The sequence below is a fragment of the Genypterus blacodes genome, unplaced genomic scaffold (genome assembly GCF_046128005.1).
Source record: "Genypterus blacodes isolate CSIRO-AG114 ecotype Tasmania unplaced genomic scaffold, CSIRO-AGI_Gbla_v1 ptg000036l_1, whole genome shotgun sequence".
Taxonomy (NCBI): Eukaryota; Metazoa; Chordata; class Actinopteri; order Ophidiiformes; family Ophidiidae; genus Genypterus; species Genypterus blacodes.
This window is the reverse complement of record NW_027466849.1, coordinates 3,779,899-3,799,940: the sequence shown is the minus strand read 5'-3', so window position 1 is coordinate 3,799,940 and position 20,042 is coordinate 3,779,899. Positions and strand designations below refer to the sequence as shown.

Sequence of the window (20,042 nt, the reverse complement as noted above, 5' to 3'; positions counted from 1 at the left end):
TCACATGGTAAGACGCAGAATGTTTTAAGCACTTGAGGTCAACCAGGTCACTTCAAGTTGTCTCTCGTTATTTCTACAGTGCAGCTAAACTGATGTAATAGCTTGTGTTAGCTGTAAATCAGAGCAAATTGTTGGTTTAGTCAGACAGCAGGCTGGCTGTACTCGGGGGACTGGGACTGACATGCCCGTGACTTTGGTTCAGTTGATTAGTGCTGTGGTTCAGCTTCCACATTCTCTTTCTCCCTTTACAAATGCACACAGTCATTGTGTTTGAATCCTCCTCATGTCTGCAGCTGTTGGAGGGGCTGTAGTTACTTGGTTCCTTCAGACATCCTAACATGAACATATGGGAGGCAGTAGTCGAGTGGGTAGAGCTTCCGCTTAAGAACCGGAGGGTTGCCGGTTCGAGTCCCTGCCGAGGTGCCCCTGAGCAAGGCACCGAACCCTCAATTGCTCCCCCCTCTGCGAAGGGTGGTAATATAATGTAATGTAAGTCGCTTTGGATAAAAGCGTCTGCCAAATGATCGTAATGTTAATGTAATGTTAATGTTAATGGCGGTGTGATTTTTGGAGCTTGCAGACCTCCCCGCAAGTGAGTCAGAGTTGTGTTGGATTAGAACCCAAAGCTGGTTAGGGCTGAATAATTTGAGGAAATGTATATAAATGTTAAACTCTAACATTTGCATTGGGGTTTTGCCTCACAAGTTATCTGCTGTTTATGTTTCAACGCACATCAAAGGAGTGTTGATTTTTTGACTGTCAGAGTTCAGTTCATCTGGACTGAACAGGCAGAAACTGAGACTGGAAACAAACTGGAACTTGTACAAAACTTGTAATTTTGACAGAACTTCACCTTAAGCAATGACACCTCAAAATATTTAGCACAAAACGTTTCCTTCAGGTGTTTAGCACTTATATGTAAACGTGGGCTGTGATTTGATGTTTCTATGTAAGTGGCCCTTGATACTCTGCTGAAGGCTTTTCAACGACCTCCACCAGGGGGCTTCTCTGACTCAGCTACAGCACCACTCAGTGGACAGTCTGGGTTATGGTCTTTATTCCTTGGAACCTGAAAATCAACTTTATCATCCAGTTTATAATAATGTATCTGTAATAGCCCTCATTCATATTCTACATACATTCATAACCTTGTACCAGGTGTGTTGGGCCCTTGAGTCTTTAAAGGGAAAGTTAGCTTGGTAGAAACGATAAGGGTAAAATAAAAGTCCCTGCCAGTTGCTGTGTGGTCTATGCAGTTATACCACTCATCCTTCATTGATGTATCATTTTTTTCTCATGAGTGCAAGGTGTATATGTAAGCATATGTACCTCAAACCTCAAATGGAGCGCCGCATTTGGATGCTTCTTGTCTTGCATTGAAAACAGATCGGCAGGCTGTGGACCAGCCAGTAAAGAATGAAGTTATTCTGTGAGGGCTTAGCCTAGATCCCTCTGTCCTCCTCATTGGCTCTCTGAAAATTGTTCTCTGAGGTGGAAAACCTGCTCACATTCTTCTGTGATGAGCTGTGTTGTCGCTCAGAGATCTGCCTGCCAGCCTAGAGCTGTAATTTTCCATCATAGCAGAGCCTCACTGAGTGGATGTTCTGTTTTATTGACCTGTTGCCGTGCTATCTGTGGTGTACTTTTGCATCAACACCAGAAGCATCGATAATTATACTGGAGAGCAGCAGGCCGGCTCACTGAGGCTGTGCAGGATAATGATCACTTTCTGTTTATCCAGACAGCGGCTGCATGTGAGTGCATGTTTAGAAAACCTGTCCTCAATGCTTTAGATCAGCAACCCATTATTATTTGCATTCTTAAATAAATATATATTTTTCAGTCTGTATCAGAGGCTGGCAACCTTCCTAATGCCCCATGTGGCACAAAACACCTTCCACCTTGTGTCCAGAGAATGAGAGTATTGGATTGTCCAACTACTCTCTCTGTTTGGACTTCCACCATGGATGTTGTGTGTGGGGACGTCTTTTGTCTGTCTCTTTAAATGTATGAACTGTAAGTTATAGAATAATGATCCTTTGACTCGCGGTTGAAAAAGTTCCCTCATTCATCAGACAAAGCCCTTATTGAAGAATGAGCCACGCCCACTCAAATTTGGCAGCCAGTTTTAACAAAACAGTACGAAATATCAAGATCTTGCTTTGTCCAGATATTCTACATGTGAAATGTTGTGACAATTGACCCACAAATTGTTAGAGGAGATCGAAAATTGAAAAAAAATTAACAAGGGCAGAAAATCTACTTTTGTCCAAATGGATGGATACGTCAATATGGATGGATGCAAATGGACCCAAGGAACCCAGCGGAAATAAAACATGTAAAATGGTTTAGCTGCACGGTTCAGAAGGTACAGGTTAGAACGTACAAGTGGCTGTAACCGCACCAACATCGGGACAGCCGGCACCAACATTGATTGTGTTCTTCTCTACCTTATCTACCGTTTCACAACAGAATACGCTTGATGGAAATTAAGAAATTGCATTTTATCAATAGCATGCCGTTAGACCGGGCAAAGAGTGTTTTCTACTTTGGAGTTTCACTATATTACATCTTACAATCAGTCAGTCCTGATTTGATCCGAGCTAGCTGAACCAGCAGACCCTGGTCCACCTCCCTCCATATTCAGCAGTCTTGTGAAAGCTGGTTTGAAGCTGGACGCGGAGCTGAAGTGTCAGAGATTAAGGAGCCTCCAGGGAGTCTGGCCAGCACCTCAAAGGTTTGGATGGAGGAAGAACTCACACAGGGCTCCATCAAGGGCTGCTTGAACAATGAGGAGCTGGAGCTGCTTCCAGTGACCTGAGGAGATCAGCAGGAGCAAAGAAAAGGCCTGTAGAATGTTCATGTGAATCCTTATAAAGGCGTGTAAGAAGGGACGCAGCAGTTTGAAGTATCATACTGGTGTTTTTGTTATCTGATTTGTTTTTCCCATCCTCAGTCAGCTGGGTGTTTTTCTCAATTCATTTAATTGTGGCACGAAATGTGGAACACTGAGCAAGAGGTGTGTGAGGTGCCCTAATCTCAAACGGACCAGTGGAAAACCTGCTGGAAGGAGACCAACATAGCAAAAAATTATCGTCGTCCTCTTCTTCTTTAAGTAGCAATGACCAAAAAATGTGCTATAGTACCTCCACACCCCACCCGTGTTGGCCTCCATTAAATCAGATCCTCCTCCATCAGAGCCTTCTGCCAGCCATCCATTTGTATCAAGACTTAATTCAATTTGGATAAAAGTATTTGAGGCGGCGGCGGCACATCCTTGTGTTAAGTTCACCGTTAGTAATCTATGGGGGGGGGGGGGGGATGGGATTGAACTGGCTGCGTTTTCTCCTCAGAGGTCATCAATCATATGCTCTGCCAGTTTGGGCCTAAACGTGAGGTGCCAGGCAAGTCCAAGGAGCTTCAGGTTCACTCTGAGCTGCGCAGGGTCACTGAGGAAACGCGGAACGCAGCCCAGCTCAGCTCTCTGTATTCACAGTTTGGCCCAGATCTTGTCGCCATTTACTGACAGCAACGAAGGAGCCAGCGACAAGCATTTTGGTTTCCTTGAAGCACAGAGGCTCTTTGGTTCACTTCCCAGTCTGTGGGTGTGTGTGTGTCTGAGAGGGGCTGTCACACACTGCTGTGAATGAGCTTTCCCTCAATCATTTATTCATTCATTTACTGACCCAACATTCCTGCTTGTAGTCAAGGAAAATTTTCACTCAATCATGTTCAGTCAAACACCAATATGGAGTTTTAAGAAGAACAAAATTACACACACACTATCATAGTATTATTGAGGTGAAGTTGATCCTTGTCTTTATCCTTATCTATCTTCTTCGTTGAAGTTGTATTTAATTTACCATTTGTTCAGTTCTTCATTCATCTTAAAGTTAATTATAACTTCATTCAGATTCAATATATCAGTCTAGAGCCTTTATTTATCCTTTTGCCGATTTCTGCTTAACCATAAAGAATCATTAGCATCTTTTTCGGCGGTGTGGTTTTCTGGCTGGTCTGCAGGTCTGAAGCGGACCATGGACAAGATCCAAAGCTGGAGGACAAACAACACATCCACCTTTCAACCGTCTACACGGAAGGTTTAGGCGGTTGAAAGGTGGATTTGTGAGGCTCTTAAAGCTTTGTTGGCATCGAGTGTAATGAAGCTCAGGTGGGCCCTGCATCTCTCAGCTTCTAACTATTCATTCATTCTCATTCATTCATTCATTCATTCGCTCCCTGAGGACACACACAGTCCCTCTGTGACCATGAAAGTCCATTTAATTCTAAAGGTCATGGCAGACCACCAGGCGACCACCTGCCACTCAGCAGACGCAGCTTCTTAACGTAGCGACACATCAACAGGGCTGGACACTGATAATGCCGATTTACTGTTTCCATACTATCCGTGTGTGTTTGAGACAAGGTTGAGTTGTTTTAAAGGAATATTTTATTTTAAATGTAGGTCTTGTTTTTGTTCTCGCTGTTTTCAGTTGTAATTAGATCTGACAGTGTAATTGCTAAGATCACTGGGAGCTCAGAGACACAGTTAGACTCACTCAACTGTTAATTAGGTTTACATAATGTGGTTAAACCGCCTGTGTTGTCGCCCTAAATGGCCTTTGGTGATGTTTCCCACATCAGAAAAGAACCTGAAGGTTAAAGTTATGTCAAACAAGATCATAGAGAACTGACCTAAATGAAATTCCTTTATTAGTCAGCAGACACCAAAACCTTTTTAGCTAAAACTCTGAGCTGTGTTTTAAATCACGTAGCAAACTAAACAGTGTGGAGTTTTGCGGGCTGGGGTTGCGTTATACATCACTGCTGTAAAACAGAGGTGAGGAAGATAAAGGCAGGTGGATTCTGGAAACCTAATAAGGTTTCATAAAAGCACAACTGGGAATGCAGCATATTTGGCAAGAATGATGTAGGAATGTTTCATGGCTGATGTTTCCACTGAGTGATTTGTCTCAAAGCGCCTCAGCTTTACAGCGCACGCACGCATGCACGCACGCACGCACGCACGCACCCGATTTATGGCTCATTTTAGCTGCTGTAAGATTGAGGAAACACCTCACTGCACTTTTGGTGTTTTTCTTTCTTTTCCTGGGACGTGGAGTTTCTGTGGTCTTTTACACAGCGAGATTGTTTGCTGACACTTGGACCGCTGAAACTCTTTTTGAAAACAGTGTGCGGTCTCCAAAATACCTGAATACCGTTCAGTTTGACTTCATTTCTAAAAAAGGAAAAGTGCGTGCTCGCAGTTATTCTCCTTCAGATTTGTGTTCAGATATTAATTTTTCCTTCCTTTAGGAAAAATTGTAGATGGGTTCTAAAATGATCTCAAATGCATTCCTAAGTGAAGGTCAAACGTTTAGCGTTTTACCGACCGTTCAGCACGAACTGACCGTGGCGAACATGCTGTGCTTACACCAGTCCACGTCTTGATGGTAGTCCAAAGTATTTCTATGTTTACACTGTGGTTAATAAAACCGTATGGGGAAAAAGAAGGAAGGAAAGAAAAAATACTTTACAAAGTTAATCTGATCTGAGACACACACTGTCTGAAGCGCTGAATGTGGACAGACTCGTGCGTATCCATGGTGCGCTGCCATTCTTGTGGTGTTTTTGTGGCCAAGCTGTGTTCAACGCAAAATCACCATTAGGTAGTTTGATGTGCAGGAGAACAAAGAGTTTTGTGTGATGATTTGGTTCTATTAAGGAGTGGACTGTGCTGATGGAGTACATGTGCTGGCTTCTGACTGTCATATTGATAATGATCGGGTCTGGAAATCTTTCATATCTGCAGATTGATGGGGATGAGAGAAATTTATAGAAGTGTTTAATTCACAACACAAGCTGACAGCAGACTTGTTACTTAATCCCAGCTGATCTGAGTGTGTGTGTGTGTGTGTGTGCGTGTGTGTGTGTGTATGTGTGTGTGTGTGTGTTTTTGTGTGTGTGCCAGTTGGTTTAAATGAGTAGCGTAAAGGAAACGGCACAATGGATGCCAAGCAAGAACGAGAAGAAGAGAAACGTTTAGATTATTTGAACAGTTGTCCCTTCTTTCTGAAGATGAGTTGATTGTTGTAGTCGTCCCGGTGGGACACCTGGTAAGTCAGGTGTGGCAGGTTAATCGGAGTTAAAGGTCAGGACTTCACTTTTCAATGTTTTCCCCATTCATCCTGTCTGTGGCGCTGCATTTGCCACTTTGACATTTTGCCCGATTAAAGTCACATCCTTGTTTTCTTTTGTGTTTGTCAGTGTGTTATCTCACAGTCTTTTGTTGTTGCTATGGTTAGCAGTTAAACAAACCTGACCACTGGTTGTTGCCCAGACCTTTATACACTACACTTTATAGGAGTTGATTTGTACAAGTTGTTGGCCAATAAAAAGACAGAATTCTGTGCTGTTATTTTTGGCAAATTGAAGTGCACAATATTTTGTAGCTCATAGTAAATGTACCATACTTCATACTTTGGATGTGTTGGATAGATTTGTTCTCTGTGTGTGTGTGCGCGTCTCTCTCCAGCTGTCTGCTACAGTCAGAGAGAATCTGATACTCAATCACATGCTGCAACAGAGGAGAGGGAGAAAGAGACAGGCACAAGGAGAGAGAGAGACACACATACACACAGACACACACACACAGACAGAGAGAGAGAGAGAGAGAGGGGTGGAGCTGTTTGAGCCTGCAGGCTGACATTTTGTAGAGGACAGTCTCTGAACTCATGCCTGCTCTGGTTTGTGCCGTGTTGGAGCTCTAAACTTCTCTCTGAGTTCTGGGTTCTGCTATGTGACCTCAGTGACCTTGTGTGATTCTGAAGTGTTTCTGCTCGTTTGTAGTTAGTCCTACGGTCACATTGGATTACTTGAAATCAGCTGCTTGGGAGTTGGACTCCAGCTATAAGAGGGTCAGTATCTTGCTTGTTCACCTGGCTGCCTCCTCTTCCTCCTCATCCTCTTTGTCGTCCTCCTTGTCCTCCTTGTCCTCTTTGTCCTCCTCTCCCTGTCTGTCTGCCCACTGGTTTATCTGTTGTCTCAGCTCAGGCTGTGTTGAAACGCTTCATGTTTTGCTTTGTGCAAACTGCAGCCACAAATAGTTTGAAATGCTGTTTCAGCAGTTTTTTTTTTTCATGTAAAGTTACAAACAAATAGATGTCTAAGTAATTGTCCTTAAGGACTAGATGACATCATGTTGCATATTGTGTGCGTTTGATAATGTGACAAATGACTATAATGAATAATCAATGATATCTTGTCTTTCACAACAAATACTTGATTAAGCGTTGCAGCTCTTGACTCTGATGTTTTGTATTTGTTGTGTTGGTTTTCGCGGTAGAAAGCAAAACATTTACCGTTAACAGTTTCACAGATTATATGAGCTGGAAAACAACAAATAGAATCCAGCTGCATGAGGAATTCATTACATGATTTTCTCCAGTGTTCAGTTCACAAAAATGATCGCTGTGTGTGTGTGGTTGTGTGTGTGTGTGTGTGTGTGTGCACGTGTGCGTGCGTGTGTGTGCGCGCGTGCGTGTGTGTGTGCGTGCGTGCGTGCGTGCGCGCATGTCTGTGTCTGTGCGCGTGTCTGTGTCTGTGTGTATCAGCAGCGAGGACTTCTAAATGGGATTATTTTGGATCTGTGAATGTTTTGCTCTGCTTTGAGTTGAAGACTTTGGACTCTGCTGCTCTTTGGTTTCAAATGTGTTTGTAATGAAGTTTGGAATCTTGTAGTCCAGTTCCAGGTTACATTACTTTTCTCTGTCTTATCAAACAACACTTTTATCAGATTCCTGATTGAATCCAGACACATTTCTTGTAACAAATATGTTCAGTCTAACAAAAGAAGTTGAACTTGTATTTGGCATTTATCCAATGGATCTATACTTTTCACAGTCTCATAAGGGACGACATCAGTTTGTTTGTCTTCCATCTCCATGAACTTGCTGTCATGCCAGTTGTTCTGTTTGCTATCTTCTCTGGATCATGGTATGGATCGGCTTCAGATTCTGTCAGCATTGCCTCCCTGCCAGGCGTCTTCCAAGAATGTTTCTGTTTGAGGCTTTGACCTGCATCTTGAAAGCTTCATCTTGGCCACTCCTTGTTGTTTTGGTGTTGCAGTGCTTCTTGTGGAGCAGAGCTAGATATCAACGCTCTGGATGCAGAGTAAAGTTCTTGGTTCAGAACAACATTGCAATGCTTCTGCCATCTTTTGTTGAAGGTGTAGATATGTGTGTGTTTTGAGGAAGGTTGAAAATGGTGTGTGAAGCATTTGACTGGACATTCCGGGATGTTATGGAGATTGACGTCATTTCGATGCCGTCAGTCAGACATGATGCATAGAACCGAACGCTGCCTCACCGCACAGTGACGGGACAACTCTGCACCCTAAATCCATACTCTGGCTTTACTGCTTCACTGGACATAAAATACAACACGCACACACACACCCTCAGTCCTACTGAGGCGTTTGAAAAATGCGAGTAAAGTCATTATCCAGAGGCCACTCTACAGGTGGGTGCCTGCCTGTGTGTGTGTCTACATGTGTGAGTCCTCATTCATTTACATTCTCAGGTTTCTGTTGTTTCTGGTTGTATTGTTAAGTGTAACTGTAGCTGTTAACATTTTTGCATGCACATCCATAAACAAATAGCACTACAATATTAATTGTGTTCAACATATATCTGGAGTATTGAATCCTAAAAGCCGTTTATTCAAAACCTGTGCAGGCATTGATCAGAGGGTCTGAGGTTACAAATCAACTCATGTGCGCCTAATTGCCTGTTTAACCACGGAGGCAGAGAGGAAACAGGGGGAAGGTTTACTATGTGACAGAGTCAACAGCACAGACTTCCTGTATTGATTATCCACAGAGGCTTTAAAGCTTTAAAGGACCTTCTGAAGGATCTGGACTTTTCCTCATTAAGTCAGAGGATCGGGTGAACAAAAGGTCGCCGGTGTGATTCCCGCCCGGTCCCGGCCTCGTTACACAGCCCGCTGCACAAGGACAACACACACACACACACACAGCAAGGCCAATGAGGGGCTAAACAAGAAGACAAAAACGCTAATTGCTTATTTACCAGTAACTTCCAACAGTATTGAGGTTTTTGCATTATTCTGTCAAAACAGTAGATCAAAATATATATAGTGTGTAACAAACCCGCCCCATCAGATTGTGACAAACGTTTGTCGATGGGTGGTACTTTTTTGAGTGAGTCACATTTTGAGGTGGATCCACATCAAGATTCAGACGCATACTTTTTTTGCTGTTTTTAACGTTTTGATTAAAGTGTATCTGGCAGCTTTAAATTCATGCAAGGACAGGAGTAGCATGTACATGAACAAATAAGGCCAGACGGTGCTGATGAACTACAATGATTACTCATAGAATGCAGAAGAAGATGTCATGCTCTTTATATTGGCTGATAGGTTCATTCAGACGGCGACTCGTGACTCAATGTATAATTACTCATCTATCTATTCTATAAAAAAAGATTTTACTCAGAGAGGAAAACACAGATCCTTATTTTCAAGATCCTATCCTAAAATGATTGAAATTTATCCTTGACAATCAGCTGTTACTGCTGATGAATTCATACAATTCTTGTCAATTAACTTTCTGTGAGGATCCAATTGTTTCTGTGCTAAAGAAGAGTGGCCACAGAAAACCAAATGGGTTTGAAGTGTATTTTCACTACCCAGCATGCATTGTGTTGGTGTGTGTGTTGTGGTTTCTGAGTCTATGGTCCATGATGGATTTTTATTGGTAGATTGGTTTCTCTGATATTAACGCCCTCTCAGTTCCCAACTTGGAGGACCTGGAGAGAGACGACGGGCTGTTTGCAGTGTAATGGATTAGGTCCACATCCCCCGCCAAAGCCAACAATAAAGGTCAGAGGTCAGCATCAGGGGTTGTCTGGAGCCAATGCGACAGATTTTTCACTTGGGTGCAAAGGATCGGACCAGGCCAAAGCTTTTTGAAGTGGAACAGCATAAAGTGTGCAGAGCTAACAGAAACGGATCAATACCAGTGTTCTTCCTGTAGGCGCTCGGTCCAAACCTCTGACCGCTCATGTCACACCAACAAGGGTTGATTGATTAGTTCTGAGCCTGACAAGGACGTGATTGAAGGACAGCAGTATTGTTGGTGAAGTAAAATATTTGAGCGATTCTAACTTATGTTAGTATCTGCAACTAGTAAAAAATGGAAGGACGAGGCCGGCTTCTGGTGATGACATACACCCCGGCTGCCACCCATCACTGTGCCTTTGAAGTGGTTCACCACAGCCTGACCTGATTTGGCCCCTCAGACTTTCATCACAAGCCTTGGATGGAACGGAACCAGTTTTGCCTCAGACAGATGTTGGCATGATAAAGGATAGGATTTTTTTGGGATGATGAAACTGGGATCAGTTCAGTCCGGCGTTGTTGGCAGACGAGTGTGTGTCTAGTTGCAAAGAGAGTTAGATGGGAAGAAGTGCAGTGGTTTGATTGATTTATGTGTTATCAATTATCTTGAGGGGTGTTTATGGGGCTTCACAATATGCACTGCGATCTACCGTCTCCACATCACCAAACAGATGATGCTTTAATGTGCTTTATGGTTTACACTTTGTTTGAAATTGATTTAGAGATTTTAATAGAAGTTATATTGAAGTATTGTACATGTCTGTGTTTTTCTATGTTTGAAACATCAAGCTAATTTCTGTCTGTCTGTTATCTTCACATAGGCCTCCATCCAATGAGAGCCCACATTTGTTTCTTTAATAAATCAAAGCTCTGTGTCATTGTCTGTGACCTCGCTTGTTGCTTACAGGGACAAATAATGAAATCTCCTGTGAAAATTAAACATGGGCTATGGTCATGAATAACCTCCATTATAGTAGAAAATGAATGGCTGAGCTCGACTGTCTAATGCTGAACAAAAGGAAAATATCATTGTGCCTGAGGGGAAACAAACTGTTTACTCCTCTACAGAAGCCAGATAAAAGTAAAGCAGCAGCGGGGTGACGAGGGAGTTTAGTGTTGGTTTAAAGTCTTAAAACAGGGTCATAATGACTTTAAAAAGCAGGAGGTAAATTTGACTTACATCCCTGCTGGAATAAAGCGTTTGCAGCATTCATTTGTCTTATTTTACACGCTCATTCCTGGTGTCCAATGGAGGAACGTCATTAGGAGTTAATGGTGCTGTCTGCTGCTGGGTTTGCTGTCATTTCTCATCTCTGCGTGGTGAAGGTCACATTAGGGTTAATATGTCTGCATGATAAAGGGAAAATCCAGCTTAAGCTGTATGCGTTGCAGTAAAAATGGATGTTATTAATGTGATTCTGTTGTTTGGTGAACATACGTGTAGAGTCTTAAGAGAGATAAGATTTATGCAGATTTCAGTCTGGGGTCTTTATTGTGGCCGAATCTAAGTTGTAACATGCTTATAAACATACAAAGTGTCTCTGGGTCATAGAGCAGACTAGTCAGATCATTCCAGATTGATTGTTTCACCTGCTATATACTGTTCCTGATGAATTCAGCATGAAGCATGAAGAGCCAGCAGCTGGATGAAGAAAGTGAAGATGAGTCGACTCGGGGCTCGTTGAAATGCATTCTGGGTGGCGCGTTGTAGGTTGTGACAAGCGCATTGTCTTTGTGCCATTGAGACATTGAGTGCATGTGTGTGTGCTCGATGTTCACACAGTCACAATACTGACAACAGTTTTAAAGTTTGTTTGAAGACGAAACATAAAGCCCCTGGAATGCAGCGGTCATATCAGTTTGATGAACGGCAGGGATGGTGTGTTTGAGCGTTTCCTTGTGTGTGTGTGTGTGAAGCTGTTGTATGAATCACTAATGTCTAATATTTAAGCCCATTTCAAGGCAGCAAGTTTGGTCTGTTCATGTTTTCACAACTAATGGAGTAAAAGAACAGCCTGATGATAAATCACAAACCTCCACCCACTACAACACTGCACATCTCACTGAGTACTGCTCAGTACCTCTTACCCAACATATTGTCTCATGGCTTACAGTAAGGGAAAAACCCTGCAGGTACTCCTTCAGAAGCAATAACCTCTGCCATCCTTTTCTACAAGCGCGGTTGAGCCGTTTGAAGTGCATGTCAGGTGTAATCATCTCTGCAATCAGCTCAGTTATTTGGGAAAAGGAGAGAAGAGCTGAGGTTAGGAGAGAATCAGCTGTTGGTATCCAGCTGTTCCTGTCTGATGGTTTGCCCCCAGGTCATATAAACTCTTAACTGGGCCACATCCACATGGGCGCCGTCAGTGCTGTAATGGCTTAAACAGGCACGCTGTCCGGCCTGGCCACAGCGTGTCACTACGGATTCTATTGCAACTGAACGATGCCCTCCATGTTTGTCTGGGGAAGAGGAGATGATGGAGCTTCATTTTTTGAAGCGGATGCTGCAGTGTGTTTTTGCTTTTTAAATGTTGAAATTGACTGCAGGTCAGATGTAAGAAGATTGCAAGGCTGGATGTGTAGGGAAGGGAAGTATCAAGCAGCTGTAAGATTAACTATCCATGCTGCTGCCGCTTACTTGAATATGTACATTAAGGTTGTCAGGGTCATAGATTTAATGTATGAAATAGCTCATGATTTAGTAAACAAAGCTTACCCAAACACTGACGGTAAGTTTCAAAAACTGACAGCAGAGGGCGAGAGAGAGGGAGGCAAGTGAGAGTGGACCCTGGGTGGAGGTGGAGAGGAATGACTGGCTGTTGGTGGGCGGGGCTTAACATGGGAGAGCTTCAACAGAGAGGTAAAGTCAAGTCAGACCTGACTGAGGAGGGACACAGACACACCTCAGAGAGAGAGAGAGAGAGAGTGGGGATGAGAGAAAATGGTTTTAAACTAGGATAAACTACAACTGAGAACGCAAAACACACAGCATGGTAAGAACACACACACACACAACTCACAACTCACAACATGTAACAACACACAGCATTGCAAGAACGCACACAACTCACATGTGAGAACCCACAAAACTCACTATATGTAAGAGCACACAGAAAACTCACTATATGTGAGAACACAAATTCACAACAGAACAGAACACACACACAAAGCATGGTAAGAAGGCTCAAACTTACAACACACGGACTCATAATACATAGCATGGTAAGAACACACACACTAGGAAGTATGGTAAGATCATTAACACAGTTTTCTTACTATGTTTCTCAGTAGGTCTTGGCACATGGTGTGTGTGTGTGTGTGTGTGTGTGTGTTGAAGCCAGTTTGTGGTGTTGGGGGAAGGGATAACATTGGGGTTCAACCAAGGTGTAGTCTTCAAACAGCTCTGTGTGTGTGTGTGGTTGATTGATTGCAGTGAATACAGTGTGAACCAAATCAAACTCTGCAGTGTGTGAGGAGTGTGTGATGAGTACAAACTTATTGTAAAGCTAATGAGAACATCTATTTGGCTGAATGATTACATTGAATGAAAAGTAATTTTTCACTTGGAGATGTGATGAATTCTTTTTTAAGGTTTGTGTATTTTACGTTTCAACACCTTTTATTAGCTGTGATCCGCTGTCAGTTCTGTGCAAAACATAGGCAAAGCTTTGATAAGTGTACAAAGCGAATTGGCAACGCTTGTATTTGTGGCATTATGCAAATGAGGTTTGCTTTTGTCATCTGGTATGATCAAGTTCAGACGTAAACAAGGATGTGTGTTCACCATCTCAAAGCTGTTAGGGAACAATAATCATTTTATTCTCAAATCTGTCCGTGTTTCTCATCAACCAAATGTTTGATGAGCATTCAGCCAACAATGAATCACGCCAACGTTAGCTGGACTGTTGAAAAGAGTGGGAATGACACAACTATAGGCGCTGTGCTGCGCTTCGAGCAGAACCTCTCGTGGTTCTCGATCAATTCTTTTGTTGTTTTCTGTCTGCTCTCACTTCTTCTTCTTCTCAGATTAAATTCAGCAAAAGCTCCTCTTCAGGTCCAGGCCAAACACACGATGCTTCTGTAAACGTTTGTCACGCCCTATATACCTAACCGCCAAGTCGCAAAGTCTGTTTGCATTACAGTTTTGCAAATGAATTGTTTTAGTGACTCACCTCAAAATGCACCTCAAGTGAGCGTTAAAACCTGTTTGCAGTATTTGATTAGATTTTTCAAAATGTCAATTGCGTAAAATGCAGGTCAGTGGAAACCATGCCACCAATGTCATCTTTCATGTGGCCATTTTTGACTTCTGCTGACATTTTAGCAGTAAAAGATTAAGAGTTAATCTTTCATCATTGTGCTTTAAAGAGCTTTTGGAGCAGCGAGTGTTCCCACAATGCATCTCCAAACATGCAGCTGCAGTTTGATGTGTTAAAAGTTGAAGAAATAAAAGGCCCTGAAGCTGTTGTTAGTCAGTCAGTGAGTCACAGTGTGTCTGCTGAGAAAGTGTGTGTTGTTTCCATGGTGTGTTTGTGTGCGGTTGTTCATATATCACTTTACTGGATGTGTCTCCATGTCTGTCAGAAGTTTTCAGAGTAAATGTCGTGGAGGAAGAGGAAGGCTCGCTCCAACATGTCCGACTGTCTGTGAACCGTGAAGGTGTTTTCAAAGAAACCTGAGCCAACGAGGCTCACCGCTGGTGAAAACCTGATTGATGATCAATCTCACGCGTTGTGATAATGTGATCTGTTCTCTTTGGATGTTTTGCTTTCACTGCACAGATTATCATTGTAACGACTGGCATTACAAATCTGTACACTGCCCAGTTCAGTACACAGAGGCGGTAATGATGTGGATAAAAACAGCGCCTGTACTGTATGTAAACATGGCGTGATGTGTTTTGTTGTATGGAAGCTGGAACACGATTACCCAACCGGCGCTGACATCAGCAGTGAGGCAGAGCCGCACCAACACAAGCACCTGCAGTTTGACCAGTTATTTAGTTTGATCACAATGAAAACTTTTACATGCCAAATACAGGTAAGGCGTAGCGTATTGTCAGCGGGTGATTATTGTGGAATAAACATAGACACTGAGACGCCGCTGTCAGATTTTATTCCACGGTAATCCCTCGCTGACGGAACTTGAGCCTGCTTATTGTACAGCAACTAAGTACAATAAGTGGTGAGTACATTTCACACAGTGCATTACTTTTGAATACATGTATTCAGAATTACACGCTTCTACTCTGAGAAATGCTCTCATTGCTGCTACAGAAACAATGACAGCAGAGTCGAGCCTACAAGCTAGTTACATCACAGCAGCCTACTTAGATTCAAAGTTGAATGTCACATTAATGGTGAAAGGTGACATTGGGGCCTCTTTGACGTGACTTTTTTTGACATGCACATCTTGTAGGGTAAAGACAAGAATGCAGTGATGGTTTGTAGCTAGCTAGGAAGGCAGGCCACTCTTGGCATCGTGATAAAAAGTAGATCTGAAACAACAGCATACTTACCCAGTTGAGAGGCCCGTTGTCAAGTTCAGCGACCATTATTATGAACATTTCCTGTCGCGCCGGTTTTGTGTTTGGAGCTTTGTGTGCGTTGAGACGAATTTTGTCGGCATTTCATTCCAGAGGAGCAGAGATTTGTCCAGAGCGATGTTATGCCATTATACTAACAACGTGGGACCCCATTGACCTTACATATGACCACTGTTATGGCCTGTGTGAGCTGCGGTTAACCCTCTCTGCGACCTTCAACCCCCTGTCTCTGCAGGGGTCCTGCATGATTAACCTCAGAATAAGCACCTGATCAGATATGCCAATGACATCGTAACATAAAACATCACTTAGACTGGAGTTGTGCGGCAGTTCTGCCTGCATGTGTGTGTTTTCCTGTTAGGACCTGCTACCACCAGCAGCTCTGCTAACAATGACACCTGAGCCCGGCCTTAAATATGATGTTATATTTATTTTGAATTTCTATTAGCTGCTTCTGTTTATTCTGTGCAGAGTAAAGTGCAAGAGCTCAGCACAAACACTAATAGTTTCTAACCAATAAGCCTCACGTGTTTTTACGACCTGCAGCTGAACTGAATCTTGACCTGCCGGCACAATAAAGGAACAAAATCTTGCCTCCCAATTGGCCTCAGCATCAAGTTAAGGAACAGGTGATTTGACGGTGATGTGCAAGAACCCTGGTTAATCCACACTTTCGGCTTTAACCAGTTTTTTAAATTGACATGTTGACTGCAAACCCGGTTTCACTTTTTTAGTTTTTATCTTTTAGTTGACTATCAAGTCTGATTCTGCCTGATTCAGCACAACATCAGAAAACAACAAATCACTGCATTTTGAAGCGATTCATAAATAGCGCTAATGTTGTATCTGATGAAAGAACATGGTATTTTGAGATCCACCAAAGGTGGAACGTCAAAGTTTGCAAACCGCAGAGCAAAAAAAACCGAAGGAAATCAGGTTACTGACCAACGACATAGCGACAAGGGTGTTTCAGGAACCAGGTTACTCTCATCAGTCAGGCTTTGTGTGTGCTTGTAAAGTTGTCTCACAGACTTCATTAAGGCCTCTGTAAAGGCCTTTGCAGGTCCATTTTGTTTCAACAACGAAGAGATAACACGATTGAACCTCCATTAGGTTCGATCTGCTGTCGAGAAATATTTTTAACAATTCACGGGAGCAACTGGGGGGAAAAATGGGTCGTTTTATCTTGCGAACTGTCAGAAAGATTATCAGAAAGATGAGGTGTTGACACTGGATTCTGCAGCACTTGGGGCTGTGGTGAAACACATTTAAATGCACAATAGCAGAATGAGCCGCGCAGAGATGTGTTGAGATGTTTGGACTTGTCAAAGGAGGGAAAAGAGGTGGGGGGGGAGTGCAGGAATGCTCTGAGGAGGAAGATTATGAACTTGCACTGATTGATGGAGCTTTTAACAAGGTAACAGTCATAATGCTGGAGCTCACAACTCATCCATTTACATTAACAACAAGACTGTTCTTCCTCATAACCAAGAGATTGAAAGACCTTGAAGAGACCTTGACAAAAACTAAATTCAGCTATATAAACCCTGAGGTGATCTTCCAGTTGGTGCAATCGGGTGCAGTATTCAGATGGGCTGGAAAATGTTTTCAGACAGGGGTCAAGTATTTAGAAAGGCTTTGAAGCACAGGGTTGGAGACAAAAAATTCCCGTACCAACATGATGCTGATTCGGTGATTCAACTTGGGTAGTTATGGATCCAGATCGGGAAGTATCTCATGTCTGTAATACATGATTGATCTTCATGCTGTCGGCCAAGCATGCAGGCAAACTGCAATTAAGTTCTTCAAATACCATGAAAAATATGAATATGCTCCATGACTGTTGGAGGTGGAGGCCTTGGTGGAGGTATGGACGGTCGAAAACATATTAAGCAAAACAAGGTTAGAGTCCGACTAGAGGAGCAGTTTGTGTGAAGCAGAGCAGCTTAACTGTCTCTGTCTTGTCAAACACACACACACCTGGTCTACATCAGTTCACATCCTGATGGAAGACGTTGTCGCGCTTTGTCCTCCCGGGTTCAGATGTCAGAGAGAGGAACTCACCCTTTGTACCTGCAGGCTACATTTCACCCACAAAGCCTTTCATGTCTCTGTGAAAGCACTTCTGTGGAGCTGACACTTAGCGGAAGCGTCCAATGTCCACGGCACAGAATCCTGTGTCATTGGGACACGAGTTATCTTTGCTATTTAACTTTTCATTGAATTTGTCTTTATTTGCCACCTATGACAAGATGACAGTGTTGGTGGACAGTTTGTCCACATGGCAAAAAATCAATGGACACATTTCCAGGAGCAGTTTATTTTGGAAACGTGTATTGATACTGCAGTATAGTCATCTTTACAAATCTCAGCACTTGAAACCACTTGACTTGTATTGCAGTGGATGGAGACTAAAAATTACTTCATGGGATGGAGATGGAGCGTCTGTTTACATCTATGTCAATCTAATTATATCTGAAATTTTCTTCTGCGTGTGACAAAAATGTGATGCACGTGGGATGTGGATGTGTGTGTGTGTGTGTGTGTGTGTATTCCTGAATATAGGTCACAATCATAGTTTATTTCTGCATTTCATGACAGGTCCGTAATTAATAATATGAAGAATCATATCAGTCGCCGTGATCTCAGATGGTTAAACTTTATCAGCTGTACGGTGATTCTGATGTGTCCATGCGTGCAGATTCTCTGGGTTTCTTCCAGCTCATCTTCATCGCTCCGAAACGTGAAGCCTTGACCCACCCATTTCCCCCCTCCCTCTGCATTTGGAAAAAACCCCTCCACCAAAACAGACACACCCTAACCTCTGAATTTAACACCCAGTACTAAAGATTCCCCCCACACTGGAGAATCTGCTGACCTACTTCAGAGGGAAGTGAACCTTCCTCACATGAAAGGACACATTAAAGACAGACCAGTAAGTGATTAAGGATGTGATTGCCATATCCTCTGATGTCAGTGTTTTGCCTCATCATTTTGCTTTTATAAACCAAGAAGAAGGAATAAGGAGGGAAGATATTATTCTAAAGAATCAAACGTGGTTCTTCGTATTGAAGAGATGAAAGGAACAACAGGAGGATGTGAACAGGTCAGAATCTGCTACTTTCTTATGTTGATTATACTCATCAGAAACTTTTTCCTTCTACATCGCGAAGTAGCAAATAACCTTTCCTAGATTTGTGCCAGAATGAGAATTTCTCTACAACTGCACGAAACGAAAATACCTAATGTTTGACAAACAAAACAGTGTTGTGTCAAATGGAGGTCAGGGGCCAATAAAAGGGGGCTGTGCTGTGCCTCAGACAGCAGGGGGGCTGGAGGCTCCTGCTGAGGGTTCTGGGTGTTAGCGGGATGGTTTCTGCAGATGTCAGTGTGATGACCCTGCAATCTGGTGGCCGCTTGGCCTCAATCATTTTGCAGCGATTCCATGGTCAGGGTTGTGGAATATCGAAATATGTTTTCCAGACGTGGAAATGAATCATAATAATATTATAATTGATCTGTGCTCCTTTGTGCATGCATGAAATTTGCAAACTGCTGTCTTGTGTATCCACTACACCGAAAACGCAGGTTTCACATAGTCATCCACAGGCCATAGTGAGTTGTCAAGTTCCCGAATAAATAAATGAGCGTAGATCTAATTGCTGGTCACAGTAGCCTTTCTCACAGCCGTTGCTGCTTTAAGTCCGTTGAGACAGTATGAAAGTGAAGGTTGTCTCAGAAAGCTTTGATAGATTAAATACTCTCATTTGAACTATACAAAGTTGATGAATTCCCTTTTCAGCATTTTGTCTGAAAGGCTGAACCCCCTTTTTTTTAGGTCTAAACATGATGGACATGTAAATTGTGATTATCCCTAAGATTAAGATTTCCCCTTTTCAAAAGAGATTTTTAGGTTTCTTCCCTGAAGTCGCTTGCTGTTGTAACCCTGCTGAGCCTCTCAGGATTGTTGGAGATGAACTCTGTGCTCAGACCAAAGACGCTCCCACAGGATTTACCGCTTTATTGTCCTCAGTGGACCACAGAGGAGAAACCTTGACGTCTGCCTGGTATGCGCACCTGGACTCGGATGCAAGGGGAATAATTTAAAGGCCTCTCGCAGCCTGCCAGCGTTCTGCAAATCTTATCTGCTGTTTCACTAACTCTGTATGTCAAGGTTATCGGGCGGGGCATTGGGTAATGGCTGATTGGATAGATAGGCTCAGGTGGATGTGCAGCATTTGTAGATGAATGGTTTATGGCATGGATGCTGCTATGAGTCTCAAAGGTTTAAGAAACAATTCTTACAATACTCCAGTACTACACTGAGGCACAACATGAGGTACTGGAACTTTACTGCTCTTCAGTCTTGCATTAGACTTTAGACATTATCTTCAGAGTTTTAGAGGATTTACTTAAATCTAAAATTCTATTTTTCTTTCTTGTTTTTTGTTATCACTCTTTAACATTAAGTACATTTTGCTGCGTCCTTTCACTTAAGCCCAATCACTGTTTTATACTTGTAATACACGGCTTTTCAAGTTTGTTATTGCTACTTTAACTGAAGTATTTGCATTCTGAG

The 20,042-nt window shown here is 42.8% G+C and overlaps 1 protein-coding gene across 4 annotated transcripts in view; it reads left to right on the top strand.

Annotated features, from left to right (window-relative positions):
- The first annotated feature begins 6,696 nt into the window (after positions 1-6,696).
- The window catches only part of plekhg4 (pleckstrin homology domain containing, family G (with RhoGef domain) member 4), a 43,951-nt gene continuing 30,605 nt past the window's right edge, over positions 6,697-20,042 (top strand). For 3 of the 4 annotated variants that reach the window (XM_076146945.1, XM_076146944.1, XM_076146943.1), the window contains exon 1: positions 12,802-12,911. Coding sequence is in view for 2 of the 4 variants with exons in the window: in XM_076146944.1 (XP_076003059.1) it covers positions 12,909-12,911 (3 nt within the window). In the remaining 2 variants the exon portion in view is untranslated. Of the gene's footprint in view, positions 6,918-12,801; positions 12,912-20,042 lie in introns of those variants that run through there. The other variant, XM_076146946.1, reaches the window with a different exon arrangement.